Raw genomic sequence first — 18,692 nt, 5'->3', positions numbered from 1 at the left:
TGGGGGAGGAGGGAAAACGGGCGCGAGTGGAACGAGGGACGGGGCCGGAGGACCTTGGCAGGAGCCGTGATGACCTCGCCCACTTTCCTCCCTGGGTCATTCTGTGGCCACGTGAACCTGGCTCGAGTGCGCCCCCTGCCAGCCGCGGTGGGAATCAGCCCTCAGGGAGTCGAGGGGAGGAGGGCTCGGCCCCCATGCTGGGAACTTGGTTCTATGAACAGCTTAGGCTTCGTTTCCACAGGAACATTTATCTCTGCTCTCCTCCTCGGCTTTTCTTTTCCTCTTTTCTTTCTTTCTTCTTCTTCCTTCTTCTTCTCCCCCCCTCCTCCTTCTTTTTTTTTTTTAGAAAGGAGCAAACATCCAGTTTTAATGCGGCTCAATTATCTCGTTTACACGACGTAAAATGTTTCTCTTTAACTCATTTCAATCTAGTAAATATGCTTCAGCAAGTAGCTAATTTTTCAGGGATGGCTTTGCCTCGCTATTTGCATATAAAGCGCTTTAGGACCTAGTCTCTGTGTGTGGGGGGTCGCTAGCAGTGGGGCCTCCTCCTCCAGGAAGGGCTCCTGGATTTGGCTTCAAGAAGGCACTGTGTCTGGTTGGAGTGTCTGAGGGAGCATTAGCGGCTCTCTCCCTTCCCCCAGTGAGGCCTCTGGCCCTGGTCAGGATGCATCCCGAGGAGAAGGCGCCTCCCCCTCTGGGTGTCACGAGGGGAGTGAGGGTCGGGGACACATTTATCCTCAAGTGCGTTTATTAAATCGCATCTGGAGATGGATGGACGTGGATAGCAGAGAGGAAATCACAGGGCTCAGTTGAGCAATCTTCTGGCTTTAAATTCCGAATAAAAGTCTGGAATATTCCCGGGTCAGAGGGGCACCGTCTCATTAAAACCACTCTCGTCCCGAAACTGCAATGCAGGCATTAAAGTGCAGTATTTTTCAATTAGAGCTGACGAATTCAATCAAAATTCCATAGATTAGGATGAAATGAGGCATGGGTCATTTACAGGGGAATTTAATTGCCGAGCCATTAGACAAATAGTATATTTGCCATTCCCGCGTTATCCATCATTTTCGACATCAATACTGGGGCCGCATCTCCCCGTCCCGCGGCCGCCCGGCGTCGGCTGTAAACACTCCCTTCCCCGTATCTTCTGATTATATCTGATTTCATTTAGGGCCATGGGGGATTATAAATGTTCACGCAATCAAGTTCATTAGGACTTCAAATCGCATTTCGGTTTGGGGTGGCTCCGCCGCCGTGCTCGGAGCTCTTCCCAGCCCAGGCGCAAAGCTGGCTGTCATCCTCTGCAGACTCAAGCATCGCGTCCTTTTGTCTTCCGACGCCCGGTTCCCGAGGCCTGGGCACAGCTGGGACACCCCACCGCACAGATCGGGACTACAGGAGGGTGGGCTGGCCCCTGCACCCCAGGCTCGAAGGCAGGTGTTCTGCAGGCTTTGGGAGACACTCTCCCCGATCCCGGTGGTCTGAGGTACTCAGAAAGGCAACGCCTGGGATGCGCGATCACAGCGCTCCCCGAGTGTTCGCGGACCACGAGTGGGTGCAAAGCTCTGCTTCCCCAGCCTCAGCTGGCGCCGCGGGGAGCGGATGGAGCTCTCGGGTCCTAAGTCCCAGCGCCACAGGCCTCAGAACAGCCCTGGGGACTGACGCTGGGGGACCCCCTGGACAGTCTAGTTTCTTTCACTCTAAGGACTCCGGGTGGGGGCGGTACCCAGCCAAGCTATTCTCTGTTCCTATTAGCAAACCTGGGAGACAAAGGAGGAGGCTCTCCAGCGACAAGAAAGGCTCAAGACATCCCTTCCAGCGCAGTTGAAAAATAATAGCTTAATATTAACTGCTTCTCATAAAAATATACTTTCACAGAGATACAGTTACAAGAAGAAACCCCTCATTTTATCCTCGTGTTTTGCTCTCATCGCTGTTAGCTGCCTCAGTAATTTAATTGGAATAGAACGTGAGAAATGTGTCATTTTTGAGGAACTTATGCATCACTTCCTAGAAATCTCATTGTGTTAACTAGAAGCCTACTGCGTTCTGTTTAGAAGCCGTAATCACATTTTTATGTGTCTGTATTACTCGTTAATGTGACCTCCTGTCTTTAGCAGATTAATACAAATGTTCTCTTCATAAGAACTGCACCAAACTCCGGCTTACATCAGAGACACGGAAACCCCGTTTTTCAGACTCGCCAACTTTTCTTCAGAACAGGGGTAGAGGAAATCTGAAGAAGGAGAAAAAAAGAAGTGCCTACCAAATGAATAATTACACACCAAATTAAAACCCTGCGTTAAAGGCACTCAACAGCAATACTGCGTTCTCAATCCTGTTTATTGCTTACAAATTGCATTACAAAGAAATCTACTCTTTTTATTGGCGTGATTAAGCAAAGAGTGTTAGGATTGCAGAAACCCGAGCCTGGGAGATTGCATGGAGGCTGCAAGCCCAGCCACTTACGTTGCAATGGTGAATATGTATAATTTTGCTAAAGCGCACGTTTAACACACAAATGAGGATCGGGCTGTCATTATGGCACCATAAAAAAGTCAGCTGAAAATCATATTTATTTATAAACACCTCGCCTGTACAATGTGCATATTTAATACAAAGGAAGTAAACAGTTCCACAATCGATACTTTAATTACTGATTTTTTTTACTACCCCCCCCCCCGCGATTCCGTAGGGTACTTTATGAATCTTTTTTTTTTTTTTTTTTTCCCCGTGCTCTCTTTCCTTTAGCAGGTGGGCTAAAACCCTTGGTGTTTTCTTCCTGTCTCCACTGTGGGCGGAGCAGGCCGGAGGGCCAGGGTGAGAGAGTTTGCTAATGGCGCCACCTGCAGGACTCGACGAGAAGGACGTTCTCCACCTCTGTAATCTTTCACAGGGCTCAAGGCTCACGTCAGGCTTCTTGTAGGAATTCAATGAAAACAATTGAATGTTTGCGTCATCACAGAAAGACCCAACATTCACGACAAATCCTAGAGTTTTCAGAATATTTCGATGCCGGTAAACGATGCTTAAGTAGCAGCGTTAAGATGGAGTGTCGCTTAGAGTGGGAATGCCTGGATTTTGCAGCTTCACATGGCAGATTTTCTGAAAGGAATACATTTATTTACTTATTTTATATTTATGTTTTCGAGGCGGGGTTTCTCTATGCAGTCCTGGATGTTCCGGGTTTCTCTCTGTAGACCAGGCTGGCCTCGAACTCAAAGATCCACTTGCCTCTGCCTCCAGACTGCTGGGATTAAAGGCGTTCACCACCACCGCCCAGGTGGAATAAATTATCTTTAAAATTTTATTTTATTTTTAATTATGTGTAAGTGTGGTGTCTGTGCATGTGTGAGTACAGATGGCCCTGGAGTCTGAGAAGAGAACCTGGGATCCCTTGGAGTTATAGGCAGTTGTGAGCCCCCAGACATGGGTGCTGGGGACTGAACTCAGTTCCTCTACAAGAACAGTATGTATGTACTTGACCACTGAGTCGTCTCTCCACCCCAATTTATCTTTGAAACAATGGGATAAAAGAGGCAATAGTCCCAGCCTATCACATGGTCTGGGGCAGACTTTAAGAGTCAAAGAACACTTAGCATCCCAGATTCTAGCGGCTGAACAACTCTTTAGGTGCCCCTGGGGAATTGGCTAGGCTGGGTGGCTGGAGCCACCCGATGGTTCTCTGAGCCTGATATAACGGTGTTCCTGGAGTGGGTAAGTGTTCGCTGCAGAAGCTTGGCAACCTGAGCAGGCGCCTGAGGGCAAACTCAGAGATTAGAAATTTGATTATACACACTTCTGAGATTAGCAGGCCCCTTTAGATCCAGAGAGCCCATGCTTTTCATTTCTCTGCAAATCACGTGGAATCCATGATTGTTACCTGACTTCAAATTAACCCCCCCCACACACACACGATGCCCCAATGCTGCACCTAGAATTTCAAATGAACATGTCTCATAGCGCCTGCTTGTGTACTAATTGTTCTCGGGCTCTGGACTGTGTCAAGGTCCAGCTGTGACCATTTCCCTCTGTCCAGGGCATGGCTACATCTGCAGAGGCCACCTCCTCGGGGCTAATGACAGCGGAGAACCTTGCCTGTGTGTTTCTGAATTCAGTGTGGTCAGATTGCAAGCAGCAAACAGGCACACTTGATACAAGTAGGAGAAAGATACTCCTTCCCGCTCCTTTTTATACAAGTAGCAGGTGAAAGGATCACTCTTTTCCATGTGAATTTGAAACCATGCAAATATGCTATTTAAAAAAAAACTATGTTAAGGAGCTAGAGAGATAGATGGCTCATTGGTTGAGATCACGTACTGTTCTTGCAGGGGATCCAAGTTCAATTTTCAGCACGCACATCAGGTAGCTCCTAACTGTACCTCCAGTTCCAGATGATGGGACACCTTTGGCGTCCACTGCACTGGCACCAGCACACACATACGTATAATTAAACAATAACAGAAGTCATTTGAAATAAAATAAAAACGTCAAAGTTAAGCATATAGAACTGACTTTACGCTCTAGACTCCAGAAAAATCATGCTGAATGTAAACTGTAACCAAAGAAAAAGAAGGGACAACTTAATAAGGAGAAAAAAAAACCCAGGGCATATTTTATTTGCTGGAGAAGAAGCAAGTCGAACTAGCCCAGCCTCACAGGAGCCTGGTTTTGGAAGTTTATCACCAGCAATCGATAGCGCCCCTTCTTTTCCTTTCTTGTAACAGTCATCAAAAAATTCACATCAGTTCTGTTTTGCTCAAACAAAGCAAATTCCTAGCGGCCGTTAAACTCCGGGAGACCATGAGTGGATTCCGTTTTACGTGGTGATGAGTTAGTGCCAAACAGCCACGGTAGCTGTTATGGACTTGTTCAGTGATGGCATTCACTCAGAACATCACTGTGCGTCGTGACACCTGGGAGAGCCTGGATGATTCACGGCTTCCATCCTGACCGTTATCCTGCAGCTGTGACATTATGCTCTTGAAAGGTCAGGGGGCAGAGTGGAAAACCCCCGGCTGTCTGGAGGGTCCGTTTATCCATGTGTGTCCATACCAACAAGGGTGGTTTGGCTGTCGGTTGTAGATGCCATACAGTGAAGTCCCTGCACACTGGGAAGGTGGTAACCCTTATTCAACAGACAGGAGGAGAGAGGTGGCTGGAGGGAGTTGAGTATCAGGGAGCTCTTCCTCTCTAAGCTCCTCTTGCCCTGCCCGAGTGGCTCCAGGAAAATCTAGAACAGTGGTTCTCAACCTTCCTCATGCTGTGACCCTTTAATACAGTTCCTCGTGTTGGGGTGACCCACCCAACATAAAATTATTTTTGTTACTACTTCATAGCTATTTTTGCTACTGTTATGAATCATAATGTAAATATTTGTGTTTTCTGAAGGTCTTAGCTGACTCCTGTGAAGGGGTTGTTTGACCCCACCAAAGGGATCATGACCGACAGGCAGGTTGAGAACTATTGACTGGGACAAGTTGCCCTGCTTTATTTGGCCATAAGGTTCATAGAAAGCAGGGCAAGACTGGGTCTGCCTGGCTGACAATGCAGCCCAGCCCAGGCTCCAAGTTCTGCCTTCGGTGGACTTTCAAGATGCTCAGTTAAATAAGTGGACAAATATCAGAAGGGAAATAAAACAAAACCCGCGCCCGCGCCAAGCTGAAAATGGCGGATGTTTGTGAGGGCACCGAACTGTCAGGAGCCTCGTGTGTTGTGGGGACGCAGAATGATGCCACAGCTCTGGGAAGACAGAGCTACAGATCCCTCAGAAAACAGAGGTTGAAGGCTGAGCTGCTGTCTGACCCAGCAGCCCCACTGCCAGATACCATCAGCGTGACAAGCTCTAGAATCAACTAGGTGTGTCTGGGAGGGAGTTCCTGACTGAGTGCCGGTGGGAAGGCTCAGGCTAACTTGAGTGGCACTGTCCCTTGGGCTGGGGTCCTGGATCAAATGAAAAGGAGAAAGCGGGCTGCATGACAGTGACCACCTCTCTGCTTCCTGAGTGGGGATGAGATGTGAACACCCCCCCCCCCGTCGTCGTATCCCCCATGACAGAAATGTATCCCCTCCAACTGTGAATCAAATAAGCCTTTTCTTCCTTAAATGACTTCTTGTCAGGTATCCAAGAAGAACTCTTGAGGGGCAGGGAGTGGAGTGGGGGGAAGGTATCGTGATAATTTAGGGATACGCCTGGAGCACTTTCTCAGGTGAGCTGGGATGGAGAGGGTGGCTGAGAAAATGGCCACAGAGACACGCACAGGTTCTCATTTCAGAATTTAATGCGGCCTGGGCTTCCAAGTCGCTGCTGGTGTTGAGCCCTTTTCTCTTCTTCCTCTTATTGTTTGTACGGACAGAAGGGAACATCCGTCCATTTTTTTATCCAGGCTGGATTCTGGGCCTCAGTGTCTTAGACCAGCCATGAGTGTCACAGATGAGTGGAGAAATCCAAGCACTCAGAACACTGCAGACAGCCAGATTCTAGCCCTTCGTGGACCACATCACCATCTCTAAGCTAGTTAGAGGGGTCCGTGTAAATGAATTGCGGTTGACTTTTTCGAAGCAACTCTTTATGCTGCTTTGTGAGGGTGCCTGGCTCGGAATCCTTCCGTCACTAGGCTGGCACCATGAGCTGTTTGTCAGGGCAAAGCAATCTTCCCAGTTCCTCTCAGGACTGCAATTCCTTTCCTACTCTCTGGTTCTTCATGTCTGTTCAATGAAGTTCGGATTCCTTGGAGACACAGACCAAGGCCTCTTGGTCTGTCTGTCCCCAGATCTCTCCAGAACTACCTACTTCCAGCTGCCCATGTATGGGGCCCTGTCCTTGGAGAGGATGCACCCCTCTCCCTCCATTGTGCCCAGCACTTCCCGCACTCCTGCCTTTAAGTTTTCCTTGAACGAATAGCGGGGAGTTCTGGAAGTCTATGTAGGAGGTCTGGTGGAGAGCCATCAGTCTGGGACACAGTCTTAAAGCAATGTTAGCCCTTTGTTAGACCAATTGCTCTTCTCCAAGGGCAGCACGAGGACAGGTCATCCAAAGGAGCTGGATGCAGTCTTGCCACTCCTTTGGAAGGGCCGCTGTGACAACATGTGGCCGACCACCATGGCCCATCCCTGCTCTCTCCTTTGTGATGGCCACTTTCAACAGGTGGGTCCTACTGGGTCCCTGTTTTTACTTTCATGGTGGGCTTTACCGAGACATCCCACATTGCAGGTGCTTGCTAGGGCTGAACGCCGTTCATCCACTGTCACAATAGGAGCATGTGCCCAACCCTTTCTGAGGGTCACCTCACAGCGTCTCATTTTTGGCTATAATTAGAAAGAAAAGGGGTCACTCTACTTATCTTTAGAAGATGGCCAAGAAGATTCTTGCTTTAAAATGCTGGGTATGGTGTGGTTCAGTGGTAGAGCCCTTGCCTAGGGCACGAGAGGCCCTGGATTCCATCCCCAGCATGGGGGCGGGGGATAAGATAAGGACACCATTGCCACTGAGTAGACAGTGCAGTCTTTACCATTCCAAGAAGGGGTGCTCACCATGCAACAGGGACCACCCAGGAGGCATTTGGCTTTGTCAGGAGGTGGGAGATGTGGGAGATGTGAGGTGACCAAGGAAGGACAAGCAGGCCTTTATTACTGCCTTAGTTGCCTCTCTCTACTGGGCCTCCCTCCCTCCCTCCCTGTCACCTCCCTCCCTCCCTCCCTCCCTCCCTCCCTCCCTCCCTCCCTCCCTTTCTGAGACAGCATCTCTCTGTGTGACCCTGACTGTCCTGAAACTCACTCTGTCGACCAGGCTTGTTTTGAACTCAGAGATTCATGTGCCTCTGCCTCCCGAGTACTGAGTGTGCCAATGCCACCTGGCCAAGATTTCTTTCTAGGTGTCTGTCTGCTGGTCACGGAGAGGTCGGGGCAGAGCAGGGGTCCTAAGTGAGAGTCTACCAAAGGCAGTGGTCCCATGTGGACTCTGATGGGATGGCTAGTTTGCACAGGGCAAGCGTGGTCAGCGGAGAGTTTCTTTTTCTCTCTAGGGATTGGTTTGTTGTGGGTGGGGTTGTCCCTTGGGGTCAGCAAGGCCTTCGACGTTGAAGCACCAGAGCAAAGAACGTGAGAGCTAAGAGTACAGGCCTCGATGTCTGGACATCTCTCGCTGTGTGACACTCAGGCCGAGCTCAGGCACCTCTCAGTCTGTGTGCTTTTCCAGGCATCTGGCTTCCGGCATCATTCACTGGAGCTGGCTCGACAAGGGTTGAAGGAGGGTTTCAGGCAGAAGACTCTTAAGATAAAGGTCTGAGTTGCCACCCTCCAGTGTCCTGAAAGCACCGGGCTCTCATGTGTTCGCAAGCACAATGGCCCTCCACAAAGGTACACCTGACCTTGGAGCAAGTATCCTCCTAGTGGGGGTCTGCTATGATCTGGACACAGCTCCCTTCCAGGTGGCTGGTTCCAGCAGGGTGGGCAGCCTTTGGAAACGGCCATGCTGCTAACTCACAGGGGCCGGAGACACACCTTGGAAACCACTCAGACCTTTTAGTCTGACTCTGGCTTCGGGTACTTTCTGACAGCAACTAGTGTGCCACTGACCATGTGCTCCTCACAATCAACCAGGAGACAGGATTTTCTTAATAGAAAAGTTTAACATTTATTTACACATGTGCATGTGGTGCCCATAGAGGCCAGAAGATGTAGTAAGGCCGCTTGTTTGTTCCGGCTGCCCAGAATCGAAATAATCACACAGAAACTGTATCAATTAAATCACTGCTTGGTCTATTAGTTCTAACTTCTTATTGGCTAGCTCTTACATTTTAATTTAATCCATTTTTAGTAATCTGTGTAATGCCATGTGGCTGTGGATTACCGGATAAAGTTCCGTCTGGCTCTAGGGGGGCTACATGGCTTCTCTCTGGCTCCATCCTTCTTTTTCCCAGCATTCAGTTTAGTCCCCCCCCCCGGCCTAGCTCTGTTCCCCTATAGCTCTGCTATAGGCCCAAAGCAGTCCCTTTATTAACCAATGGTAATCACAGCACACAGAGGGAAATTTCACATCACCAAGAGGGCCCAAGATCCCCTGAACTGGAGTTAGGGTTGGTTGTGAGTGCTGGGAATTGAACCTAGGTCCTCTGCAACAGCAGACAGTGCTTTTAACTGCCTGCTCATCTCTCCAGCTCCAATAACAGAGACGGTTTTATTTCCAATTCCATTTCAGAGTGAATTTAAGGCTGTGAGTCTGTGCCTCCCTGGGTCACTTGAGAGATGGAGGGGGCTGGATGTGCACCCCCAGCGTGCTGTGCCTGGCACCCGGTGGCCTCTGCAGAAAGACAAAGAAGCAGAGAAGAACCCGGGTGCCAGGGCTGTGGTTTCAATGCAAAACACCCTCAGGCTCCAAAAGCAGATACTTTTGCAGGGTCTCAGGTAGGGGCAGATGGGGCACAAGGTAGAAGCACTTCTTGCCGAAGAGTTTTCGGATGGTACTGCGGCAGAGGTGCTGCAGGCAGCGCGGGGTGTGTGCCAAGGCGAAGAAGGACCTGTAGAAAGGCTCGTGCATCTAGAAGGGAAGGAGAGCAAGAGAAGGTGAGGCAGTGTCTGGAGCTAACAGACAGTCTTTCCTGCAGGAACACTGAGGGCTCGTGCTATCCTGTGGCTCACGGGTTCCAGGCAGACACCGCAGAGGTCACCTGAGACCTGGCCTACACTCCGAGGGTTGACATGGTTTTCCAAAGTGAAGCTCCCACTGTGGCAGAGGGACACAGCTGGGGATGGTTTCCTCCAATCCCTTTCTGCCCTGCCCCTGGCACAGCAGTCCTGAAGCTCCAGGGGTGGCCCCCACCAATCCGAAGCAGGTCAGGCACGCTGTCTCTCCGCAGCAATGGGCTCAGGAGCCCCGCCAAAGTCCACGAGCTCAATGGCTGTGCTAGGCACTCAGTAACACAAGCCATGAGAGCCCCAAGAATGTTCTCTGGGAGCTTCTGGAAGTGAGCGTTCTCCCCCTTTGTGATCAATCATTGCCTGAGGATTCTGTCATGTGAGGATGTTGTGCCCACAGGAGTGCAGGTCACATGTCATGATCTGCATCTCCCCTACACATGGCGGGGGAGGCGGGCGGGGAACCAACGGCTTTCCTGCCCCCTTCCTTTCTTGCATGATGGCTCCCTGCGCCCCAGCGCTCTTCAAGCCATCATGGGGTGTCTCTTTGCTCTTCAGGTCTTATAGCACTTCACAATTGTCCCCTGCTGTTCACATAGGACTGGTTCCACAACCTCTGAGGGAAACCTTCACGGATGGGCCAGCCTCTTATGCTAGACAGATACAATCCTCTAGATTACCCATAATGCAACAATGTAGATGCTACCTAGAGGGGTCATGGCATGCTGTGATGTTTAGAGAATAATGACAAGTGATGAAGGTCTGTGTATTGGGGGGGACCCAATTCACACCCAATATTTTGGACATGTGGTTTGTTGACTCTATAGGGGCCGTGCCCTCAGATCATAGCCCAACCTCCCTGCCTTCCTTCTTAGGTCTCACTTCCTGGGTTTGAAGGTACAACTCCAGACAGAGGCGGGAGAGGGACTGAGTTCTGGAGCATGGGGTGGGGGGAAGGGCCACTTCTCACCTGGTATACTTCTTCAGGAACCACCTCCAGCCAGGACTCAGAAACACGCAGCTGAGCGTAGGAGTTGAACAGAACTTCGACGACAGCGGGCACCTGTGCACAGGTCCTCAGCACCTGGGGGGAGGTGGGGAGGCACGATGCAGGGTGAAGGGCTTGAGGAGCAAGGGGAGATGCCATGAGATGCAAGTACGGTCTGGCATTTCATTCTATCGCTCTCTGACTCTGTGACCTCAAAGGCCCAAGTCACACCACACTGAGTCAGGGAAGGAACCCACCAACCAGGAGGCAGTGGTTCTTCCAGGAGGCCCATGTGCCCCAGATGGCTATCTGTGGAGTCAGGGCGGGGCTTAGGAGCCAGGTTTGTGGGGGAGAAGTGGTCTGGCTGGGATGCTTATAGGTGACTGTTCTCTGCCTTGTCAGAGCTGCTCAGAGCAAAGGAAAGCAGTTCTGTGAACAGTGTGGCCTGAGGATTGTATTCCCAGTTCCCACCGCAATTTTTTTTTGTGTCAGAAAAGTAAGAATAGAGGGGGAAGAGTTATTTTGTTGTTGACTTTCCACTTGGTGTGGTCCTTGCATTTCCCACAGAGAAAATATTCTTTTTATTTACTTTTAAATATTTAGTTATTTTGACTGTGTATCTGTGTCTATGTGGGAGAATATGTGTATTTTAGCGGGGCAGTGATGGAACACATCTTCAATTCTAGCTCTTGAGAGGTAGAGGCAGGCAGATCTCTGTGAGTTCAAGGCCAGCCTGGTCTACATAGTGAGCGGCAGGACAGCCAGGGCTACACAGTGAGGCCCTGTCTCAAAAAAAAAAAAAGATTTATTTTATTTATTTATTACATTGGCTCTAGTCTTACATTCTGTGTTAATGACACTGAAAGTTGGCGCAATTGTCTTAAGTCTAATTTTCACTTGTTTTTGCAGACAGCATCTCACTATAAGAGCCTCTATGCCTGGCTTTTCTGTTAAGTTCAATTTTTAAAAAAACGATTTATTTATTATTTATTTATTATACATTAGTGTTTTGCCTGCATGTGTGTCCTGTGAGGGTGTTAGATCCTCTGGAACTGGAGATAGAGGCAGTTGTGAGCTGCCATGTGGGTGCTGGGAATTGAACCTGTGTCCTCTAAAAGAGCAGCCAGGGCTTTTAACTGCGGAACCATCTCTCCAGTCTTTCCATTAGCTTTTTTTTTTTTTTTTTTTTTGAGACAGGGTTTCTCTGTGGCTTTGGAGCCTGTCCTGGAACTAGCTCTTGTAGACCATACTCTTAGTTATTGGGAAGAATTTAAAAAGTAGACAATTATTGGAATTAAGAAGACATAATAATCATTTAAAGTTTTTTTTTTTGTTTGATTTTTTTTTTCAAGACAGGGTTCCTAATGTAGCCTTGGCTGTCCTACAACTCACTCTGTAGACCAGGCTGGCCTTGAACTCACAGAGATCCACCTGCCTCTGCCTCCCAAGTGCTGGGATTCAAGGCATGCGCCACCACACCTGGCCTCCTTTAGAGTATTTTTTTAGGATGCAAATCCAGGCCTCAAAACAGGCAAAGGTTGTGCTGTGGAGCTATGCTTCAAGCAGGTGACAACCCTTGCCTTTGACACTGCCCAAGCTTGGCACTTAGTTACGGGTGACAATTTCACGTTTTCAATTTCTTCTATGGTTATTAGCATATTTCATTCTATGACCTATATTTTCTGGGTAAACAATCTCCGTCTTAGAGAGACGTAGTGAAGAGGTGTGGGAGGCCACGGACGCGGCGAGACTGAAGAACGCCTTCAGTCACCAGGCCCTGTAAGGAGCCCGCTCCGTAACCCGGACACAGGGGGGGTTTCAGGCATCTGAGTGGAGGAGCGGTGGGACTGACATCACTGAGGGCCGAGTGGGGAGGACAGAGACCCTTTCCAGAGTCCAGGGAGAGGCAGCAGCCAGTGGTCCACACTCAGGTGGCAGTTGTTGGCAAGGAAAGAAACTCCATGTTTTCTCATCCTCTCGATGGCTCTTACCTAGCCTCCTGGCCTGTTTTCTCATCTCCATTTTTTTTCCCAGAGAGGGATGCCCCTCTGTTCATTCCTGTCCCTGTTTATCCTCTCTCGTCTCTCATCCAGTTTCCTGGCTCTCGATACCATCCCATGCTGCTGGTCCCCAGGCTATGTGAATCTCTTGAACTCTGGGCTTGAATATCCAACGGTTTTCTTCAGGTCCCTTCTTTGTTGCGTCCTAGACCGGGTGCGCTGAACTCTGTTTCCTGGGTCACACAGCTGCTGCCCTGGCCCTGTCCTTGGCCATCTTAGCTGATGACACACCTGTCCTCCTGACTCTCAGGCTGGAAGCCTTGGGACCTCGTCTTTGATTTCCATTTCTTTCATTGTCTACGTTGGGTCGATGCAGAAGCGCCCACAGCCCTGCCTTCAAGGTTCATCATAAATTAGAGTGCCACCCTAGCCTAGGCGGTGCCCCTCATGTGGGCCCCGGAGTCAGCATCCCAACTTGCCCTCCTCTTCTGTTCTCTTCCTTGTGGCAGTGCGGCGGGTCTAGTGAAACAGTCAAGTGCAGCCATTGCTCTGCAGACATCCCCAGCAACCAAAGTCACAACAGTGTCCTTTAGAGTGTCCCTTCAAGCCTCCCACCCTTGTCACCTCCGAACACCTTTCTCCACCATGGTCCCCAGCTATAATACATGCAGCTCAGGTTTCTCCAGTCTCAGGCCGCGGACTGACTTGCTCATTTGAATTACGTGTCCCCGGATCTCTGTGCCCGTCCCCAGACCTGCACAGCTGACTTCTTCATTTCTTTGAAGTTTTTGTTCAAAGGCCACCAACCTGAACTCCCCACTCTGAACTCACTGCTACGTTCCACTCTGCTTCTTTCCCCCCATGAAAAACATCAGGATAAAACGAAAGTACTGGTGCCAACTCTCCTAACAATAACAATAAAATAAAGCCAGGGAGTCCTGAGGGAAAGGTTTGAAGAGCTACATGCTGACCCAAGATTGGTGGGTACAGCCTCATACAGAAGACATTGCTGAAGGGACATTTGCCAATCCCTGTTTGTCCTGCTTCAACTAATATTACCCTTGGTACTAACTCTGGGGCTGAGGACTATTATTTAAAAATACATTCAATTTTCTTAATTAAAAATAGCTGCATTTACTTATTTGTGTAAGTATGTGGGTGTCTACGTACGTGCCAGTGTGTGTGTGTGTGTGTGTGTGTGTGTGTGTTTGTGTGTGCAGTGGTCGGAAGACAACCCGCCGGAATTCAGTTTTCTCCTTCCACTTCATGTGTCTCAGGGGTGGAACTAGAATCACCAGCCTTGTTGGCAAGAGCCTTTTCCCCCTGAGGAACCTTGCTGGCCCACGCAATTCTCCTGACTTTCCCCTTGTGTTCTGAGAGAGGATTTTGCTATCTCTCCTAGGCGAATCTCCAGTTTGCAGTTCCTTGCCTCAGTTTCCCACACGTGGGGTGGCGGGCATGTACCACTGTGCCTCCTTTAATTGATGCTTTTAAGAACATTCTTTACCTTGCCTGCTTTGCATTCTCCTAGTTCACGATGGTGAGCAGGCTCCCCCGTTAGCACTCGGCAATCTCTGGATACGGGACACTCTTCCGGAGAGACACTAATGGATGTTCGGGCTAACATCCCCTTGGCCTTCTCATGGCAATTGGTGTATTCTGCTCACGGCAGAAAATATCTTTCTGCCCTGTTGACTGCAGGCTCCTTGAGGGAATATGGCGCTCTCTGATCTGCTCACCCATTTATCCCAAGTGCCCAGCATCTCGCTGGTGCCTGACTCGTGCTCACACGTATCTGTTGAATAAATAATGGAACAGAAACACTTTCTTGTCCTTAACAAAAAGGATCAAAGGATATGTTTTCTGAGCTGCTCAAATCTGAAAATAACTTCTTTCTTTTGACATCAAACGAAAGCTACCTTGGCTCAGACTAATATTCTAGTGTCCAAACTTTTAACTTTAAAAAACACGTTAAGGGATCCCTAGCTCCCCCCCCCCTCCCTGCTTTTTCTCTGTGAGTATGCTGTGTGCATGTGTTTCTTCACCCCCAATAAAAGCCATCCTTCAACTGAAAAATTATGCTGATGAAGGCTGAGGATGTAGCTTAGTTTGGCAGAGTGCTTGCCTACCATCCAAGAAGCCTTGAGTTCAACCCACACCATCACACCTCTGGGGTGACGGCACACTCTTGTATTCCCAGTGCTTCCGAGATGGAGGCAGGAGGATCAGATGTTCAAGGTTGTCCTTAACTATTCAGCAAGTTCAAGGTCAGTCTTGGCTACGTGAGACCCTGTCTCAAAATATAGAGAGAGGATATTTCATTGTCTTTTGCTGATTTTGAAGCAGAGAAATCTGAATCCAGCCTGAATTTGATACCTTTAGGAATAATCTGTTTTCTGATTGGACAGCTAGTAAGATTTTTCCCAAGTGTTTTAAAAAGTTTTGCTAGAATGTCACAGGTATGTTTTCTGTCATGTACTTGTCAAAAACACTCATTTAACCTCAAATTAAAAGTTGGTGTAGCTGCATTTTCTTCTATTAAGTCTTTGGGTATGGCTCCCGATCCTGTTGTCCTAGGCTCATCTTGAATTCTGTCACTAACTATTGGTTTGCTTTACACCCTGTCCTTTGCTTCTGCCCCTCTTTCTCTCCTTCTACCTTAAGTGCCTCTGGGAATGAGTTGACCGAGTTGATGTTGTTAAAGTCCAGAGACCATGACTTTCTAGGGAGCCTGGGGTAAGCCAGCAGCAACTGTGGGTTGACTGAGATCTCGAACCAGGAAAGTAGATGCTGAGCCCGAAGGAGACAAGATGCTGTGGACTGGCTGCAGGGGTTAAGAAAGAGCAGAGGAAACCTGTCTTCTTTTTCCTCCATGCTCAAATTATCCATGGAGCACAGACAGCCTAGGCCCTCCCTCCGGCCACTGAGGATACAGAGCAGAGCAGGAGCAGCAGGGAGGGGACCCCATAATACATAGGCAGTGTGAACAGCACCCCGACTTTAGTTTGCTGGTGCCCTTGCTTGTTCCATGTTTCTCTTCATGGCCTTCTATTGACTTCTCTTAACCTGTCTGTCTTCGCAGATCCCAGAAGCTCCATGTTCACTTAGCTCTCAGCTCTTCTTTTAGATCATCTGCGGGGACACACATTTCTTCTCTGTTTCTCGGATCCTGTACTTTTTTTCTCCTTTTTGCCGTCCCCTGACCCCGGGAACCCATCAAGGTTTTATTCTCATGTGTGTGGCTCATGCACAGGAATACATGGGTGCTCACGCCTGTGCTTGAGCATGCAGAGGCCAGCACAGCGCACTCAGTGTCTTCCTCTGTTGAATTCTGAGTGATTGCCTTGAGACATGGTCTCAGTGGACTGGAGGCTTACAGTGTGGGTTGGGGTTAGCTAGCGACGGTGCTCTAGAGATCTGCCTGCCTCCCTCCCCACCCAGTGCTGGCTAGGGTTACATGCATGCAGCCATGTCTGGCTATCTATCTATCTATCTATCTATCTATCTATCTATCTATCTATCGAAACAGGGTGTCTCTGTATCTTGGCTCTAGCTATCCTGGAACTCGCTCTGTAGACCAGGTTGGCCTCAAACTCACAGAGATCTGCCCGCCTGTGTCTCCTGAGTGCTGGGATTAAAGGTGCACGCCACCACCACCAGGCTGTGTATGGCTATTTTTATGTAGGTTCTGAAGATTCGAACTCAGGTCTTCCTGACTGCAGAGCAGGCACTCCTGGCACTGGGCCACCACACCAGTTCCTCTTCATTCTTTTTTGAGGGCGAGAATGTGTGCAAAGTCTGCCAACCTGTGAGGAAGTCATGGTCCTGCTCTTTGCCTGGGCATCGGAGTGAAATGTGCGTTACGGGGCGTGTGCCCATCTGCTTAGGTCTTTTCCTGTTCTTCTCTTTTGGGGAGAGTCTCCAGGCTGCTCTATCCTGGGCTTCCCCATTCCCACCTCTCTTCTTTGCTTTGTGGTACCCCAGCCGCCTGCCCACTGTTCCTGGCAGGGTCTGCCTGGCTGTCTGAACACTCCCATGACACCCACAGACAGACACTAATTGAGAGGCCACCATGCTAGTGTGGCCCCGGGCTTTCTTTTCTTTCCCTTCTTTTCTTCTCTTGCTTCTGTCTGCAAAGACATCTTTAAGAAGACAGAAACCAGTGCTTTTCCTAGACTTGCCATCATGCCGACATTGTAACTACACCCTTTATGTTATGTATGCCTGTGTCTCAGGCGTGGGCATGGAGGTCTGTCGATAACCTGAGAGAGTCTGTTCTCTCTCCACCATGCCGGTCTTGGTCGCAGGTTGTCAGGGTTGGTGGCAAACGCCTTTACCCACTGAGCTATCTCTCATGCCCCACAATGCATCACCAGAATTATTATCTCTGATCCATTTCTTCCCATGGAGTGACCATCACCAATTGAGCTTAGGCCATTTTCAGGAAAGGAGACAGACAGAGTGAGCTGCAGTTGGAGGGTGGAGCCAGGAGCACCTTCCTACCTCTTCTAGCCTGGCGTGGCCCCTGTCCCCTCCAAGATGCTCTTTACCTGTTGGTGTCCCTACTGCAGCCCTGGGTCATCACCTCTCATTCCTTCACCCTCTTCTCTGCTGGGGGAAGCTGAGCTCCAGACAGTCTCCTGCTTCCCTGGTGCGTTCTGGTACTTTCTGTTTCCCAAGGCCATGCTACTCCCTCCCCCAACCCTAGACCTGCTCCTTCTCTGCAAAAAACGTTAAAAGGCTCCCAGGGACCTCGCGCGCATTACACAGACCTCCCCCACCCAGGGTAGGAAAGAGCTGCCCTCCCCTAGAGCCGGCCCCTCCCCCCACCCGGGGTCATAGACTGTGACAAAGTCTTATTGCCTGTCTCCAGGAATTCATTTTCTGTCTCTCCCTCTGTTCCACCTCTCTGGGGCTCCCCGCCCCTCCCTAGCCCCTCAGCATCGTGCCCCTCGTGTTTGCCAGGCAGCTGGCTGCCTTCATTATTTTTACGCCAACACAGTTTAAAAATCTCCGCTGCCTCCTTGCTGTCTGCCGAGAGGCGGCTGCCACATTACTCTGACACGTTGATGTCATTAGTGTCCAAGCACACGCTCTTCAGCTAATGAGGCGGCAGAAAGAAAATTAAGGGGAAAAATCACACAGGCACATTGCTTTATATGTAGATGGAGAAATAAAAGAAGGGTAGGAAAACAGGGGAAAGCTTCCCGACTGCTCCCGTCCCTCCTCCCCTGGAGACAAGGCTGCGCGGCGGGCAGCCAGGGAAACCGGGCCTGCGCGTCTTGACCACGGTTCTGCAGATCTCCTGCTCAAATCTGGTGAAATTGCAGTGATTGGCTAAAGTCACTTTGCCTAATTCTTGCAATTAGGCACAAAACAAGAAATCAGGCGGCTATGGTTCTAGCAGCGTCAGCGTCCGAGAGCGAGGCAAGACCAGGGATCTGTAGCTGTTTCTGGAGTCTTCCTTTGCATTTCCAGAACTCTGCCATCTTCATCTGAATTTGCACAGCAGCCAGTGGTTCCACTCCGCTCTGTCCTCCAGTTTCTTCTTCACATGCAAGCAGATTCAGTTCAACACACAGATTTTTGTTAATGTCACCTCCTCCACTTAAAGTGGTGAACTGGATTTCTATTGTCCTAAGGCAAGGGGCCCAGGCCCTGCACAAGGCTCCCACCCAGCCTTTTTAGCAGGGGTAGGGGTGGGAGTGTGGGTGTAGGGGTGGGAGTGTGGGTGTAGGGGTGGGAGTGTGGGTGTAGGGGTGAGAGTGTGGGTGTAGGGGTGGGAGTGTGGGTGTGGGAGTGTGGGTGTAGGTGTGGGAGTGTGGGTGTAGGTGTGGGAGTGTGGGTGTAGGGGTGGGTGTGGGGGCTTGATGTTTCCTCTCTGCCACCATGGTCATTTTCCCCAGAGGCACGCATTCCATTTTTGCTCTGTGCCAGGGCATCCGCCTATCTTGTGCCTGCTGTCTCTAATCCTGTCCCCTGGGCTTGCTCATTGCCTGCTTGGGGTTTGGATACCCCAGTTTGATGGCTAATTTTGATTGTCAACTTGATAGGATCTAGAA

General features: G+C 49.8%; 1 protein-coding gene across 2 annotated transcripts in view; it reads right to left on the bottom strand.

Moving 5' to 3' along the window:
* Positions 1 to 8,766: 8,766 nt before the first annotated feature.
* Asb18 (ankyrin repeat and SOCS box containing 18) overlaps positions 8,767 to 18,692 on the bottom strand; it is a 65,896-nt gene continuing 55,970 nt past the window's right edge. For both annotated transcript variants that reach the window (XM_041650581.1, XM_041650583.1), the window contains 2 exons: positions 10,613 to 10,726; positions 8,767 to 9,544 (listed from right to left, as the gene is read on the bottom strand). In XM_041650581.1, the coding sequence (XP_041506515.1) occupies positions 9,359 to 9,544; positions 10,613 to 10,726 (300 nt within the window). In that variant the 3' untranslated portion in view covers positions 8,767 to 9,358. The remainder of the gene's footprint in view (positions 9,545 to 10,612; positions 10,727 to 18,692) is intronic.

Source organism: Microtus oregoni, unplaced genomic scaffold (assembly GCF_018167655.1).
Source record: "Microtus oregoni isolate MIOR12 unplaced genomic scaffold, Mior012 000004F_ref0000308, whole genome shotgun sequence".
NCBI classification, from domain to species: domain Eukaryota; kingdom Metazoa; phylum Chordata; class Mammalia; order Rodentia; family Cricetidae; genus Microtus; species Microtus oregoni.
The sequence above is the reverse complement of the archived record's forward strand: the minus strand, read 5'-3'. Positions and strand labels throughout refer to the sequence as shown.